This window comes from Limanda limanda, chromosome 5, assembly GCF_963576545.1.
Source record: "Limanda limanda chromosome 5, fLimLim1.1, whole genome shotgun sequence".
In the NCBI taxonomy this organism is placed as follows: Eukaryota; Metazoa; Chordata; class Actinopteri; order Pleuronectiformes; family Pleuronectidae; genus Limanda; species Limanda limanda.
The window spans coordinates 2614151-2630244 of record NC_083640.1 but is presented as its reverse complement, the minus strand read 5'-3'; the positions used below and the strand labels follow the sequence as shown (position 1 = coordinate 2630244).

At 44.6% G+C, this 16094-nt stretch overlaps 1 protein-coding gene across 2 annotated transcripts; it reads left to right on the top strand.

Moving 5' to 3' along the window:
* The first annotated feature begins 133 nt into the window (after positions 1–133).
* Positions 134–13758, top strand: LOC133002240 (NACHT, LRR and PYD domains-containing protein 12-like). Of its 2 annotated transcripts, XM_061072009.1 has the most exons (8): positions 134–247; positions 700–914; positions 1126–2920; positions 6496–6669; positions 7980–8153; positions 9499–9672; positions 10047–10220; positions 12950–13758. In XM_061072009.1, exons 1-8 carry the CDS (start codon positions 198–200, stop codon positions 12972–12974), a joined length of 2781 nt encoding a protein of 926 aa, XP_060927992.1. In that variant the 5' UTR covers positions 134–197; the 3' UTR covers positions 12975–13758. The 2 variants fall into 2 exon arrangements, with proteins under 2 accessions (XP_060927992.1, XP_060927993.1); XM_061072010.1 differs by lacking the exons at positions 10047–10220; positions 12950–13758 and having other exon boundaries at positions 1123–2920; positions 9499–10040.
* The last annotated feature ends 2336 nt before the right edge of the window (positions 13759–16094 follow it).

The following is a 16094-nucleotide window of genomic DNA, read 5'->3' as shown; positions in this document are numbered from 1 at the left end:
ATATCTAGACAAGCAGCGCGGCCTGAAGTAAGAGACCTGCTACAAACATGTGAAGCTCCAAACTGAATCCTCAGAGAATGAACCAGTGAATGATGTGTTCTGAATAAAAACATGTTTGTGTTTGCAGAGGTCAGGACCACAGACTGAGAGCAGAGTCTCCAGGGTCCAGCTGTCTGTCTCTGAAGAGTGACTGGTTCATGGATCCTCCTCCACACTTCAGTAAAGAACCTGGACCCTCACACACAGAGTAAGAGACTGTTTCTACTGGGACCTGCTCTGAAGAGGATCTAGTTTCCTCTAGTGTGGCCCCTGCATTAGGACACAGCTTCATTGAAGTTGGTGACTAATCTCTCAGAATCACTCAAAGAGCTCAGACCTCCACCAAGAACCAACACGCTCCTTATGAAACCACTTTGAAATCCACTAGAGACTCATTTTGATTTGGATCTGCACCAAATTACACACACTGGTGAACATCAGTCCTCTGAACATGTCTGTGAAAGAGGACCCCCCCCCACCCTGATCTGGTTCACAGACCACAACCTTCTACCAAGTTTACTGGTAATCTGTTGTTTGTTTATAATCCTACTAACAAACCAACCAACACACAAACATACATGGGGAAAACAAAACCTCCATGACAGAAGTGATGCCAACCTGTGACTGTGACATGTGAGTTATCAGGACATGTCTTCACAGGGAGAGGAAGAGGAGTCATGTTTCTGAGGAGGAGCAGTCGTCCTGCTGTGCTTCGTGTCAGGACGTCCTGAAGGATCCAGTCTCCACCAGCTGTGGACACTGGTTCTGCAGACAGTGCATTACCTCATACTGGGACCAGTCTGGTTCTTCAGGAGACTCCTCCTGTCCCCAGTGTGGACAAAGATCCAGAACAGGAGCTGGAGCTCAGACAGCCGGTCAGAGCAGCACTGTACATGTGTCTGCTGATGTCTTCACTTCTGACAACAGCACATGTGGTTTTATTTTGTTCCTTCATACAGCATCAACATTTAACATCGTTAGAAAAGCACAAAGTTACAAAGCTTTTATTTTCTGTAGTTTGTCTGTATCTGTTGAAATCAATCATCAGATTCTCTGTCTCTGACATTGTTTCTTGTCTTTCAGCAGATCGTGGTCTGCAGGAGGTTTTAGGTGACCATAAGCTCAGTCTTAGGAGGAGGTGTGAACATGTGACTGAAGGAAGTGATGAAACAGGAAGTAGAACCCTCCTCAACAGGATCTACACTGACCTCTACATCACAGAGGGACAGAGTGAAGAGGTTAATACTGAACATGAGGTGAGGCAGCTTGAGACGGCTTCCAAGATGAAGATCCTCCACGACACTCCCATCAAGTGCCATGACATCTTTAAAGCCTCCACTGACCAGCAGAGCAGCATCAGAGTCGTCCTGACCAACGGCGTCGCTGGCGTTGGAAAAACCTTCTCGGTGCAGAAGTTCACTCTGGACTGGGCAGAGGGTTTAGAAAACCAGGATGTGGGTCTGCTGACTGTGCTTTCGTTCAGGGAGCTGAACCTGGTGCAGGACCAGCAGCACAGTCTCCTCACGCTGCTCCGTGTTTTCCATCCAGCGTTACAGAAGCTCACGGCAGAGACGCTCGCTGTCTGTAAACCTTTGTTCATCTTTGACGGCCTGGATGAAAGCAGACCTTCTCTGGACTTCAACCACAGGGAGCTTGTATCTGAGGTCACACACAGGTCATCAGTCAACGTGCTGCTGACAAACCTCATCCGGGGGAATCTGCTTCCCTCGGCTCTCGTCTGGATCACCTCCAGACCTGTGGCGGCCAATCAGATCCCTCCTGCATGTGTCGACAGGGTCACAGAAGTACGAGGCTTCACTGACGCCCAGAAGGAGGAGTACTTCAGGAGGAGATTCAGTGATGAAGAGCTGTGCAGCAGAATCATCTCACACATCAAGACGTCCAGGAGCCTCCACATCATGTGTCAAATCCCAGTCTTCTGCTGGATCAGTGCTACAGTTCTGGAGCACATGTTGACCACAGACCAGAGAGGAGAGCTGCCCAAGACCCTGACTGACCTGTACTCACACTTCCTGCTGGTTCAGACAAAGAGAAAGAACAACAAGTACGAGGGACATGAGACGACTCCACAGCAGCTGACGGAGGCTGACAGGGACGTTCTCCTGCCTCTGGGGAGGCTGGCACTTAAACATCTGAGGAAAGGAAACATCATGTTCTACCAAGAAGACCTGGAGCTGTGTGGTCTTAATGTCACAGAGGCCTCGGTGTACTCAGGAGTTTTTACTGAGATCTCCAGAAGAGAGTGTGTGATCTTCCAGAAATCAGTCTACTGCTTTGTTCATCTGAGCGTTCAGGAGTTTCTGGCTGCAGTCTACATGTTCCACTGTTACACCGAGAGGAACAGAGAAGAAGTCAACAACTTCTTGGGAACATGTGGGGACACAGACAGTACCTTCTCCCTAGATGACCTCCTGAAGAAGACCATGGAGAAATCCTTCACTAGTACAAATGGTCATCTTGACCTGTTTGTTCGCTTCCTTCACGGCCTCAGTCTGGAGTCCAACCAGAGAGTCTTAGGAGGCCTGCTGGGTCGGACAGGGAACAATCCAGAGATCCTCCAGAGAATCATCAACAACCTGAAGGAGATGAAGACTGATGACATTTCTCCTGACAGAAGCATCAACATCTTCCACTGTCTGACTGAGATGAACGACCACTCAGTTCATCAGCAGATGAAACAGTTCCTGACGTATGGGAACACATGGAAGGAGAAACTCTCTGAGATCCACTGCTCAGCTCTGGCCTACATGCTGCAGATGTCTGAGGAGGTTCTGGATGAGTTGCACCTGGGGATGTTCAACACATCATACCAGGGTCGACAGAGACTGATCCCAGTTGTAAGGAACTGCAGGAAGGCTCGGTGAGTCCAGACATGATCAATAACATGTTCAATCAGTGGAGATGAGTCGTTCTTCAAATACACTCTGTGTGTGTGTGTGTGTGTGTGTGTGTGTGTGTGTGTGTGTTTGTGTGTGTGTGTGTGTGTGTGTGTGTGTGTGTGTGTGTGTATTATTATGTACATATTCATTCTAATTGTTCTCATGTAAATATGAGAACATCTAGATCAGATGGGGAGAGTGAAATCTAATGTGATCACTGTGCTGGAGTTTGAGGGTTCAGACATACGACCATGTGGGGCCAAGGGAGGTTATTATATATACTGTATATATATGATCAAACAGCTTGCACAGTGTGAGGAGACGATCACTGAATCACTGAAGAAGCAGGAAATATAGTTTATTCTTCTTTCTGGTCAAACTAGAGTTCCCACCCTGTGTTTGTCCTCCACCACCAACCAGTGCAGTGTCCGTCCCTCCAGGTTCCTGACATGTTGACTTCACAATAACATGAGTTCACTGTGACCTTTGACCTTTGACCACTGTTGGGGTAGAGTCCTGACTTAGAACAAAGAGTCGTAAAACCTTAGGCCAGGCTCGGGAAACCCCTTACATTTAAAAATCCAGCATGTGGCCCTTATCACCATGTGGCAGCAGGTCACTTCCTGGGCCCCCAATGTAAGCCCGCCCCTGGGGGCCAAATCCTGACAATTCAATTGGCCGGGGGCCACACTGACCCCTGACCCCTCCTCCCAGGGGGGAGTCACCTGAGACATGACTTAAAAAGGCTGAGCTCACAAACTTCTTTCTCTCTTCACTCCGATGCTGATGTGACAACGGGACCCCCCCCCCCCCCCCGGGGTCTCACCAGTTAACCCAGCAACTTAAGGAGGCAACTAACTTCTCTTTTTCCTCCGATGCTGACGTTCCCATCAGGCCCTTTCGGGTCTGTCCAGAGGTTCCAGCAACTTAAGGAGGGAACTACTTTTCTCTTAACTGCTCTTTTTCACTCCAGCACTGACGTTCCAGTTAGGCCTCCTCAGGTCTGACCAGAGGTTCCCGTTGCTTAAGGAGGCAATAAGATGTTTGTTTCAATTCATTTCATTCATTTATCTTAGTCGACGTTTTTATTTTGGAAAGGACCTTTCCTGTTTTAACTTGGAAAGATCAAACAGGAAATTGCTCGCTGGACGATCTCAAACTGTTTCATTTTCCCCACGGACTTTACTTTTGTTTTTCCAACGATCTACAAACGGCCTCAAACCAGCCGTCCCCTGCAGAAGCGCGACGTTCATCCCGCTGAGGAGTAAGAGGCAATCCACTCCGTTCCTGTAGACCAGCACGTTCTCCGCTGTTACAGAAGAAAGGCGAAGTTTCATTCCGTCAAGACAGCAGGAATAATTCGCTTCCTTTTCCGGTCCAGCGGCCGAGCCAGGAGCTCCGCTCGTGAGAGAGACCACGTGATTCACTGGCCCCCGACACATTCGCGCCGAGTCGCAGGCACATCGCGAGGGTTGTACAGTAAGAGACTTATGTTGTCTGGGCAGAAGTTAGTTTTGATACGTAGCATATTATTTAATATTTGATTGTATTTGTTGCGAGACCGCTGAGTCTCATTGTTTTAGCCGGCTACGACGAGCCGCTACTTCCGGTTCATTTCCGGGTTTTGTGTCAGTGTTTGAGGCCGCGAGGAAAGCCTCCGCCCGCACTGTTAAAGTCTGTGTGAGTCTGCAGTGATTTCACCGATCAGAACCTCGGCCCACAACGCTCGCTTGAGGGCTGAGGGGTGAATCACTGTTAACTCATCTCAGGCGTGTATTTTTAAGAGCTTCTTTGAACTCTCCTTACATGTCTTCTCTCTCTCTCTCTCTCTCTCTCCTTCTAAACCGACCTATACACACTTCTGACCTGTATTTATAATACAGGTCATGTCACATAGTTAAATCTATGCTTAGAGAGGCTGAACACATCTGGAAACCATTCGGCCCCCAAAGCCAAGCAGAGATAAGAATTCTCTTTGTCTAAAATTTCCTTTGTGTAATTCATGTGACGACCACTAGTGTGCGCTCCGGCCACATGGTGTCATTAACATAGACTCCATCTTGAATAACGCAAGTTAACCCACCATTTTGAGTCTATTATTGCCACGCCTCCGCTCTCTCTCTCCTCCCATCCTGGCTCTAAATTCATAACGGCTCCGCCATCTTGTTTTGTAGTCAATCCGCCATTTTGAGAGTTTTTAGGCCTTGATTCCACGAATCATGATCGGCCTCCATCTTAGACGTGATGTCACTACGCGTCATCGCCACGCCCCCTTCTTTTTCTCTCTCTCTCCCACACACACACACACACACACACACACACACACACACACACACACACACACACACACACACACATACACACACTTTGATAGACACAGACAGATACACACACACAGAGACACATAGATGGACCAGAGGTTACATGCGTGTTCTAAATTGTGATAAGCTGCTGTTGTTATCTTTGAAATATGGGAGTTTGTTAAAATGATAAATCATTAAATAACACTAACTTTATTTCACATACACACACATAGACACACCCACACAGAGAGACACTTTGACACAGACACACACACACAGAGACAGACATACATAGGTAGACCGCAGGTTTTACATGTATTTTCTGAATTGTGATAAGTGCTGCTGCTGTGTTTATCTTTGAAATATTGGAGCTTGTTAAAATGATAAATCATTGAATAACATTATAACTTTATTTCCCCTTTTTAATAAATACTTTTGTAATTAAAGTATCTGTAGTCTGTGATTATTTGTGCATAAGTGTGTGATTGCAGCTGGATTATGATTGCCTGTGCTCGAACTTAGAAGCCTTCACTGTTTATTAAGTAATCGTTAATATTAAAATATTGACATTATTAATTTGACATTTATCATTATGAGACTGATAATTATAGCTTGACATCGTTGGTCCCTGGGAAACCAGGGTGGTGCCCCCCTTTCTCAATTATTAATATAGATAGTATTATTCTTGAATTGATAATTTTATGGTTTTTTGACTAATTATTTTCATTATTCTTGGTTGATAACCTTATCATTGTTAATTGATAGCTTGTACTTTCTAATTGATAATTCCTATTTTCTCATTAGTGGTTTTATTGTTATTTGATTACTGATCATCTTCAATTAATAATTTAATTATTTTTGATAGATAATTTTTATTTTAATAATCATATTTCATGATTATTAATAATTAGCCAACGTCAAGTCTACTCCTATTGCACAACACCACTGAAATCTAATCAGTTTCTCTTTGAGTCAAAATGTGAGGAAATCCCCCAAAAGACAGACTTGAGATATAATGTTCAAGAGGCCATGAACATGTTTTGTGACCTTGACCTTTGACCTCTGACCACCTGAATCTAATGAGTTCCTCTGTTAGTCTGAATGAACGCTTGGATCAAATCTGAAAGGATTCTCTTGAGGAGTTTTTAACAAAGAGGGGATTTACCAGGGTGAGGGTCACATGATCACGTTTTGAATGAATGTTGTTTTTTCTGATTTAATTCTCACAGATTTGATATTTTCTTTAATTACAGACTCACTGGTTGTTTCCTCTCAGAGACTCACTGGGAAGTCGTATCCTCAGCTCTGAAGTCAGACCCCTCACATCTGAGAGAACTGGATCTGTGTGGAAGCCACCTGCAGGATTCAAAAGTGAAGCTGCTGTGTTCTGGACTGGAGAGTCCAAACTGTCGACTGGAGACTCTGAGGTACTTAAAGGTCCCATCATGCCCATTTTACCACAAGTTGATATGGTTCCTTGGGGTCTTAATGAAATGTCTGTAACATGTTTTGGTCAAAATACCACAAGGATCATTTAAAACAGCACCCTTGTTACCCTGTCAAAAACAGTCCTCCTCAGATTGACCTCTTTTGAGTGCCCCCACCTCCCCCCCTCTCACTGCTCCACCCCCCCCCCGTCACCCCTCGCCCCCCCTGTCACTCACACACACACACATCCAGTTTCACGTCTTAAATCTCCCCTTTGCATATTTATGGTTGTTAAAATAATTTTAAGTCACTGTCCTACACATATACTTCTGTATCAGTTTGTTGTGTTTCTTCATTGAAGCTACAATTTTCAAACTACTACACCTTCTGATAAGGATGTACATTATTTAAATACATGCATTAGATATGTGTGTATACAGTATATAATTGTATCTGTATATTTATTCATACAGGGCATATATTCTTAGAACGCGCACACACACACACACACACAGACACACACACACAGACACACACACACAGACACACACACAGACACACAGACACACACAAACACACACAGACAGACACACAGACACACACAAACACATACAGACACACACACACAGACACACAGACACACACACAGACAGACACACACACAGACACACACACAGACACAGACACACACACAGACACACACAGACTATAGCTTTGGAGGCTAACACTGCTGCAACTTTTGCGGAAATGCACTTAAAACCCTATGAGTCTATTTTAAAGTGTGTATATGTATATATATATATATATATATATAATATGAATGATCAAACAGCTAGTACAGTGTGAGGAGACGATCACTGAATCAGTGTTGTGGATGAGAATCACTGGCGGTTCCTTGAAACTGAAGAAGCAGGAAATACAGTTTATTCTTCTTGCTGGTCTAACTAGAGTTCCCACCCTGAGTTTGTCCTCCACCAACAACCAGTGCAGTGTCCGTCCCTCCAGGTTCCTGACATGTTGCATTCACAACAATATGTTGACCACTGAAATCTAATCAGTTTAAAATTGGGTCTAAATGTGAGGAAATCCCCTAAAGACAGACTTGAGATATCATGTTAAAGAGGACATGTTCTGTGACCTTGACCTTTGACCTCTAATTGAATCTAATGAGTTCCTCTATTAGTCTGAATGAATGCTTAGACCAAATTTGAAAGGATTCTCTTGAGGAGTTTTTAACAAAGAGGTTTTTGTATGAATGTTGTGTTTTCTGATTTAATTCTCACAGATTTGATATTTTCTTTAATTACAGACTCTGTGGTTGTGGACTCTCAGAGACTCACTGTGAAGTCGTATCCTCAGCTCTGAAGTTAGACCCCTCACATCTGAGAGAACTGGATCTGAGTGGAAACGACCTGAAGGATTCAGGAGTGAAGCTGCTGTGTTCTGGACTGGAGAGTCCAAACTGTCGACTGGAGACTCTGGGGTCATTAATTACTTCTTCACTTTTCAGAATTTCTTTCTCATTGGGTCATTATTCATTTAACTTGTCTCAGTTCTGCTCTGCTCACTGTCCCTCAGTCATCTGTCCCTCACCCAGCCTGTCAGTCACGTCCACCTCATCAACTCCATTCACCTGCACGCACCTGCTCCTGATCACTGAGAAAGTGTCAGTAAATAACATGTGGACTGAGGCCGAGCACTCGTCCTCCTCAGGTTTTCAAAATAAGACACATTCTTATTGAAACACGTTGGACAGTTGATAAGTATAGAAACAAACAGGAAGTGACAACAGGAGCCATCTCTACTTTAAACAGTGTTTAATTACACAAACCTGCTCAGTGACCAACACACAGAGAAGAAGCTGATGAATGAAACAATGGTCCAACATGTCTGATCTGATATTTATCTTCAGGTCACAGACTGGACTGAGGTCAGCAGCATGTAGAGAGTCTGTGTTGACATGATGACTAGGGTTTAGTACCGAGAACCGGTTCCAATATGGAACCAATACAACAGGTACCTACCCGGAACGAAATGCAACGGAGATTTCGGTGCCTCATTTCGGTTCCTGAGCCAATTGAAGACTGAGGTCTCCGCTCGTCCCGCCTCCTCACACTTCCACTCCTTCCTTCCCTGGAAGCGGGGGCTCCCGTTGGGCCCCCGCGGGCGCGGCTGCCGGTGGACAGACTGTTGTCGGCGCGCTGCCCGCGCCGCGTGCGTCAGGGCTCCCGTGCAGGTGGGGGGGTGGGGGTGGGATCTCTCCGGGTCGGCTTGGAAAGGCTCGGGGCGGGAGGAACGAAGACCACGCCGAGAAATGTTTCATAAAAGCGACCGCATTTTAGGGGGACGAAGGCGGGCCGAAGCCTGCCTGCGACAGCCCCAGCCGCGGAGACACGGGGGGGGTCTCTGAGTGATGGAAAAGCGACCCTCAGTCTTCAATTGGCTCAGGCACCGAAGTCAGAGTCACGAGTCAGAGTGTGTGTGTTTTGCATTTATTTTTATTTATTTAAGTATAGTGTAATCTTTTGTTAACAGTTCGTATGTTATTCATAGTTTTAAGTTAAAAAGGGTTTTGTATTTATTTATATTTATAATCTACTTTAAACAGTTCATATATTAGGCAATAAAAACAGCCTTTCTTAGTCAAGCATTGTTTTGTGCACTTTTTTGAAAAAGTATTGGTTCAGGCACCGTTTAGGCATCGGTATCATTTTAAAAGTATCGGTTAGGAACCGGTATCGGATAAAAACCAAACGATACCCATCCCTAATGATGACGATCAACAACAACAGGAGGACACATTCTAATATTCATATTTCTTTATCCAGGTTGAGTCTCTGCGGACTGTCAGAGATCAGCTGTTCTTCTCTGGCTTCAGCTCTGAGGTCAAACCCCTGTCATCTGACAAAACTGGATCTGACTGAAAACAAGCTGCAGGACTCAGGAGTGAAGGAGCTGTGTGGTTTTCTACAGAGTCCAACCTGTCGACTGGAGACTCTGACGTCAGTTCACTGACTGACTTTTGTAGATCTCATATCTATAACCAGCATTTATACACAATTTATCTCATTTAATTCTAATTTAACATAAATCCTCTTCATACATAACGTGAACTCATTCATTAATTAATCTGTGACATTTCGAATATTTAGCTACTTGTTAAAACACTGAGTTCTGTATTTCCTAAACTGATCTGCAGGACAGAGACTGGGTCCAAATAACCTATTTTCACTGAACCAGGACTCGTTTTTAGTCCAACATGTCTGATTTCATATTTATCTTCCATGTTATGAATCTGTGCTGACATGAATATGTGTCTGTTATTTTCACACATGAACTCAGTTTAATTTACAGTTAAGTTTTATTCTTTATCCAGGTTGATGTGGTGCAGTCTATCAGAGATCAGCTGTTCTTCTCTGGCTTCAGCTCTGAGGTCAAACCCCTCTCATCTGAGAGAACTGAATCTGTGCTTCAACGACCTGCAGGACTCAGCAGTGAAGGAGCTGCTTGATCTACAGCAGAGTCCAACCTGTCGACTGGAGACTCTGAGGTCAGTAGATGGTTGGAGTCAGTCCACGCTGCTTTCATCAGTATTTTACTAAACACAGTCAGTATCACAGATCCAGGGTCTGTGCTACCAAACAGGATTTGTGGTTATAAGGTTAACTTCAGGTTTAGTTTTTTCAGTCCTACGAAGCTCGTCCACTTCTTAACGAGGTAAATCACCATGGTAACTTCTGATGAACGGCTCACCTGCTCCAGGTTAAGTTGGAGATCAACCCGTATCAAAGCTCCGCCCACTGACCACAGTGACTCTACACTGTTGTGTGGTGCACACTCTCCTTAAAGGGACGGATAAGGGAAGTTTAAATCAACGTCTGGTTGGTTCAGTTGATCTCTAACTCACCCAGAACATCTCAATCTCTCCAGACTCATCGTGTCACCAACACACCAGATGACCTCAGTCAGCTTCCTGGAGACAGGTCCATGTGTGTGTCCTCAGAGACAGTGAGACAGTGTGTGTCCACAGAGTCAGTGATCGTCCTCAGAGTCAGTGAGACAGTGTGTGGCCACAGAGACAGTGAGACAGTGTGTGTCCACAGAGACAGTGAGACAGTGTGTGTCCACAGAGACAGTGAGACAGTATGTGTCCACAGAGACAGTGAGACAGTATGTGTCCACAGAGACAGTGAGACAGTGTGTCTCCTCAGAGACAGTGAGACGGTGTGACAGTGTGTGTCCTCAAAGGTCACAATTTGTCAGAAGCAGATGTTCATCACCACACAGTAAAACATGTCTTCACCTGTAACAGCAGTAAATCTACCTCTCATGTGCAGGGGCGGTTCTGGCTAATTGGAGGCCCTGGGCAAAGAACAATTTTGAGGCCCCCCCCCTTCAAAAAAAAAAACCAAACAAACAATCCCACCCACCAAAGCACCAATCCCCTCCAACCCCACACCCATCCAGACACACACACACTTAATGAGCCATGTAATGTGAAACTGACATTTATTGTGAATAGAAACAACTAAACAATTATTTACTTCATAATGATTAACTTTACAGCAAAACGGCTGACTTTAACATCTATTTTGACTGTGTTTAGGGTTGCAAAGGGGCGGAAAGTTTCCGGTAAATTTCCGGAAACTTTCAGGAAACTTTCCACAGGCATATTAAGCTCGGGGATTTTTGGGAATTTTGAAAAAAAAAAACTATGCAAATTAAACGCTGAGCAATAAAAACATAATTCAAAACACTATTTTAAAGATGTTTGGAATGCAGCACACACTGCACGTTGAATTTCAACCCTCCACTGAGCATTCTTCCATCACATGCACAGATCATTCCTAGCATCCTGCTCACTACAGCAGGGCTACTGAGGCCTGCTCTAGTGTTCATCTGTTCATCTAGTCTATTTCTATTAATTTATCGATCAATTATAAAATATTTTTACAGACGATTCCAATTGTTTGGCTAACAATTTATATCTCTGGTATTGCATTAGTGTTTTTTTACAAACTTTGTTCTCATCTTATTCTACAGAACAATGCCACGTGCACTCTCTCATATGTGGAGACATTTCACCACAGCCAATGTAGAAGGAAAGGCTGTGTACATTTGCAAATACTGTGCAAAGACCTATGTTAAGAATGCCACAAAGATGCAGAAGCATATAGTCAAGTGCCCAAAGTTTCCTCAGGGCTCAAATCAGCCTATGACACAACAAAATGTTTATATTAATGTCTGTATATGACAAGGTAAATACAGTTAGTATAAATTACCCACAACATTTCCAGTTTATTCCCGTTAATTCCCATTAATTCCCATCAATTCCCGTATATTCCCATGGAAAGTTTCCAACTTTGAATATTTCCGGAATTTTGCAACCCTATGTGTGTGTGTGTGTGTGTGTGAGAGAGAGAAAGGGAGACATGCGATTGAGTGAGTTTGTGTGTGTCTGTCTGTGTGAGAGAGAGTATCCACACACACACAAACACACACACACACACACACACACACACACACACACACACACACACACAGGAGCCAGGGGCTCCGCCCGCTCTCATTCGCTCAGAGACACACAGGGAGATCAGAGCTCGTTCCTGTGAAATGTACTGTGAAGCCGCGGAACTAATGTTAGGACGTCCGCTTCCCTTTAACGGTGGAACTGTAAACAAATCGTTCTTTCGCCGTAGCCAGGGGTCGGCAACCCGCGGCTCTGCAGCGGCTCACTGTACAGTGTTGTGCGGGTGAGTGTGTGTCAAGACAGCACACACACACACACACACACAGGAGCCGGGGCTCCGCCCGCTCTCATTCGCTCAGAGACACACAGGGAGATCAGAGCTCGTTCCTGTGGCAACTCTGGCAGCTGACAGTATGAGAGCCAACAAATTAAGAACACCCCTAGAAACATTACATTCCAGTCACATGCATGTGCAATGACAACTGATTTATTTGAATTATTAAAAAAAAAAAAAATATTGTAAAACGACGAGGCCCCCTGGCGGCCGAGGCCCTGGGCAACTGCCCGACTTGCCCAATGGGACGCGCCGCCCCTGCTCATGTGTCCACTCTGCACTTTGACATGCAGAGGACACACACTGAGCTCTTAGCGTGTTCATTCCAACACGTGAACATGAAGCAGAGAGGACGCTGCTCCACCTCTGAACAGGACTGAAGTCCCTGCTGCTCTTTCTACTGGATGAGCTGCATCACTGACTCACAGCTGATGAAGTGAGTCTCTGTGACACTGATGTCTTCTTCTCTCAACAGCTGGTGGGGGTCTTCGTTGGACTGAGAGTGAAGAGGACAGTGTGTGTGGACGGAGGCTGAGCTGTGTCCTGAGGATCCAGAGGCTGAAGCAGCAGCAGCTTGTGTGTAGTCTCCAATCTACACAACCCCTAACCTGCATGTGTTTGTGAGATGAAGCCGGAGCACCTGGAGAAAACACGTGGAGAACATGCAGACTCCACACAGGAAGACCCATCTGAACCGGATTCAAACCAGCAACCTTCCTGCCCCGATTGTGTTCATTCACATGAAGAATGTGTTTATTGAAATGACACAACACAAGCAGAATATATAAACCCTCTATAAAGAGTCACATACAGTGTGTTTAAGTTTGTCTTTATTATTTTCCACCTTTGTCCCTCAGTCTGTCTCCATGTGTGTAGAACCACATTCTGTGTAGATGTTTGTTTATGATCTTAAAGTTCCTGGATTCACGTCACAAATTGATTTAGTTCAACACAAAGTTATACACATTGAAATCACTTTGAGTTTAAGATCAGAGTTTTGTCTTTGACACAAAAGATCAAAACTCTGGACTTAAAAAGGGGACGTTTTCATTTCTGCATCAGGTGCAGAGCGGTGGTGGCTTTTCTACTTTTGACCCACAGGTGGCGCTGCAGTATAACAGCAGCACATCCCAGTCAAAGCCGTTATATTCAGTCTATGAGTCAAACACATGGATCATTTCCTCTGTGACAAACCAGATGTAACGAGAAGAAAAACATCTCAGAGAGAAAAGTTCTGTTTCTACTTGTCTCTGCTTTAATGCTCAATAAACATCCTTCCACCGACTTCACTGGAATCATGACTCTGCTTTTCTTTCCTCTTCAAACAAACAGGTGGAAACATCTCGTCCTTGGTGCAGGTAAAATAACCAGAGACTATGATGCAGCAGGACTGCTTGACATATAGTATTGAAGTTATGCTTCAAAATGTTTACCCTCATCAATGCTGCTAAAAACTTTAATTTAATTTTGTTGTTGTAGTTTTTCATGACTCTTGCTGAGGGTTAAGGACAGAGGATGTCTCACCATGTTAAAGCCCTATGAGACGAATTGTGATTTGTGAATATGGGCTATACAAATAAAATTTGATTGATTTATTGACTGATGTGTGTGTAAGGCAAAGACCAGCAGGGGGCGCCGCGTGGCTGAGAACGGAGAGTCGACCCTTGGTCTCTTTGAATATGTCTTTAGTGTTTTAAGGTCAAGCTAAAAGCAAAGTGTAGTAAAGAAGCTCCATGTACTTCAAACATCTGGCCCTGAAGTGTTCCTCTTGTTTCTGGTTCGCTGCTCCCAGCTCCAATCTGTACAAACTGCAGAGCAAGTTCCCAGCAGCTCGTTGCCTCCTGTGGTCACGTGGTGCTTCTCCCACTGGCCACCAGCAGCAAGGTCCAACTAGGGATTCTGAACAGAGTCGAGATCTCACATTCCCTGGAAGAGGAAATCCACAGAGAGTGATGAATGATCCTGATCAGCTCCTCCACAGCTCTGCAGCTAAACATCATCAAGACACGGTCCAGAAAAGCAAAGCACAATTCAGCCTCGGACCCAGAGAGAGACGCTGGCTACGTGAACGACAGCTGGTCGCACACATCAGCTTCCTCCTGTTTCACATCAAGGTGAACGGGATCCTGATGTGTCACGTGCATGAATGAGCCTCGTGCACAGTGTCTCAGTGGAGCAGATCAGCTCCTGTGCAACATCGAGTGAAGATGGAAATAAAAACGTCCCCAGATGAAGGAGAGACGAGGGAAGAAGAGAAGCAGGAAACCAACCGGATGTGAACGTGACAGTGAACCAGCAGCGAGGCCTCTGTCGGGACGTTGGCTGAATGTTCCCGTGATTCATCTCGTCCACGATCCAGAAGAAATGATCTTTCTATAGAAAACCAAAGTGGAAACATTCCTCTCTCTGCAGCTCACCTGACTTCACCTGCTTCTGGCCTCTGACACGACAGGATCTAAAGCGCGTGCATGAGTTTATTAATTCATGTCAACACTGTAAACAACATGGACTCACACTGTCATCGACTTTACACTGTGTGACCATAATAACACAATCCATTGAATTACAGTGCGCTGCTGTGTTCTCTCATTCTCACAGTAAACTGCTGGCAGCAGGTTCACAGGGATTTACCGCTTTCTTACTGTAACCTTCATTTACAGTTTAGTGCTGTCCACATACTAAAACACATAGAGTGCTGTATTTGCTGTATATCAGTCTGTACATTATTGTTTTAAATGAAATCTCAAATACAGTTCAATGTAATTTAATGTAATAGCAGCATGATGACAGTCAATTCCTATAAATCAAACTCCTCTTTAACAAAACCTTGGTTCCCTGTGTTGATGTGATATTCTGAACAACGTGTACTGAATGATTACGGTGAATGAAATGCAGCAAACACAACTTTCTATACTAAAGAGCAAAAACCAGATCATGTGTACAGGTCTTGAAGGTTTCTTCAAACTGACTCAATCTGGTAAATCAAATGACACGTGCTTGATGTAGGAGACAAAAAGTCATTACTGTTGCAGAACAAATCCTGTTGTTAGATATTATCTGCACGTGCATTTAAAAAGGGTTCCAGCATTATAGACAACGTGATAATAACATACTGCTCTGATACAGTGGGATTACATTAACAACTGCCCCACCCAAACAGTGCACTTCCCTATCCTCCTCCACCAGGACTGAAACGAGCCTGAGGGCAGATCGGTGGCTTTATATCAGTGAGCGGCTGTATCGTGCAGAATGAGACGTGACGTCATGATATTCACGTGTGTGTGAGTGAACATGGCTTGTTGACACTGTCAGTCAAAGAGGGGGGGGATTTAATGTGTCGTGTCATTGATTCTTCAAGTCTCTGATCTCTTTTTATTTAGGATAGTACAACTTTATATTTGTTATACATGTCATTGATTAAAGAGACTGAATGGGTTCTCTCCGTTCACACATCACATCCTTCCACCTCCTTGGTGCAGGAGCTAGAACGACTCAGAAGAGCTCGTACCTCCGAGGCCCTTTGTTCCCATCAAGTCACATGACTCACACTCAGAGAGATCAGTTCTATCAACATGTCTGAGTTTCTTCATCAAGATCCTCGTCTTATTCTCTGAATGTCA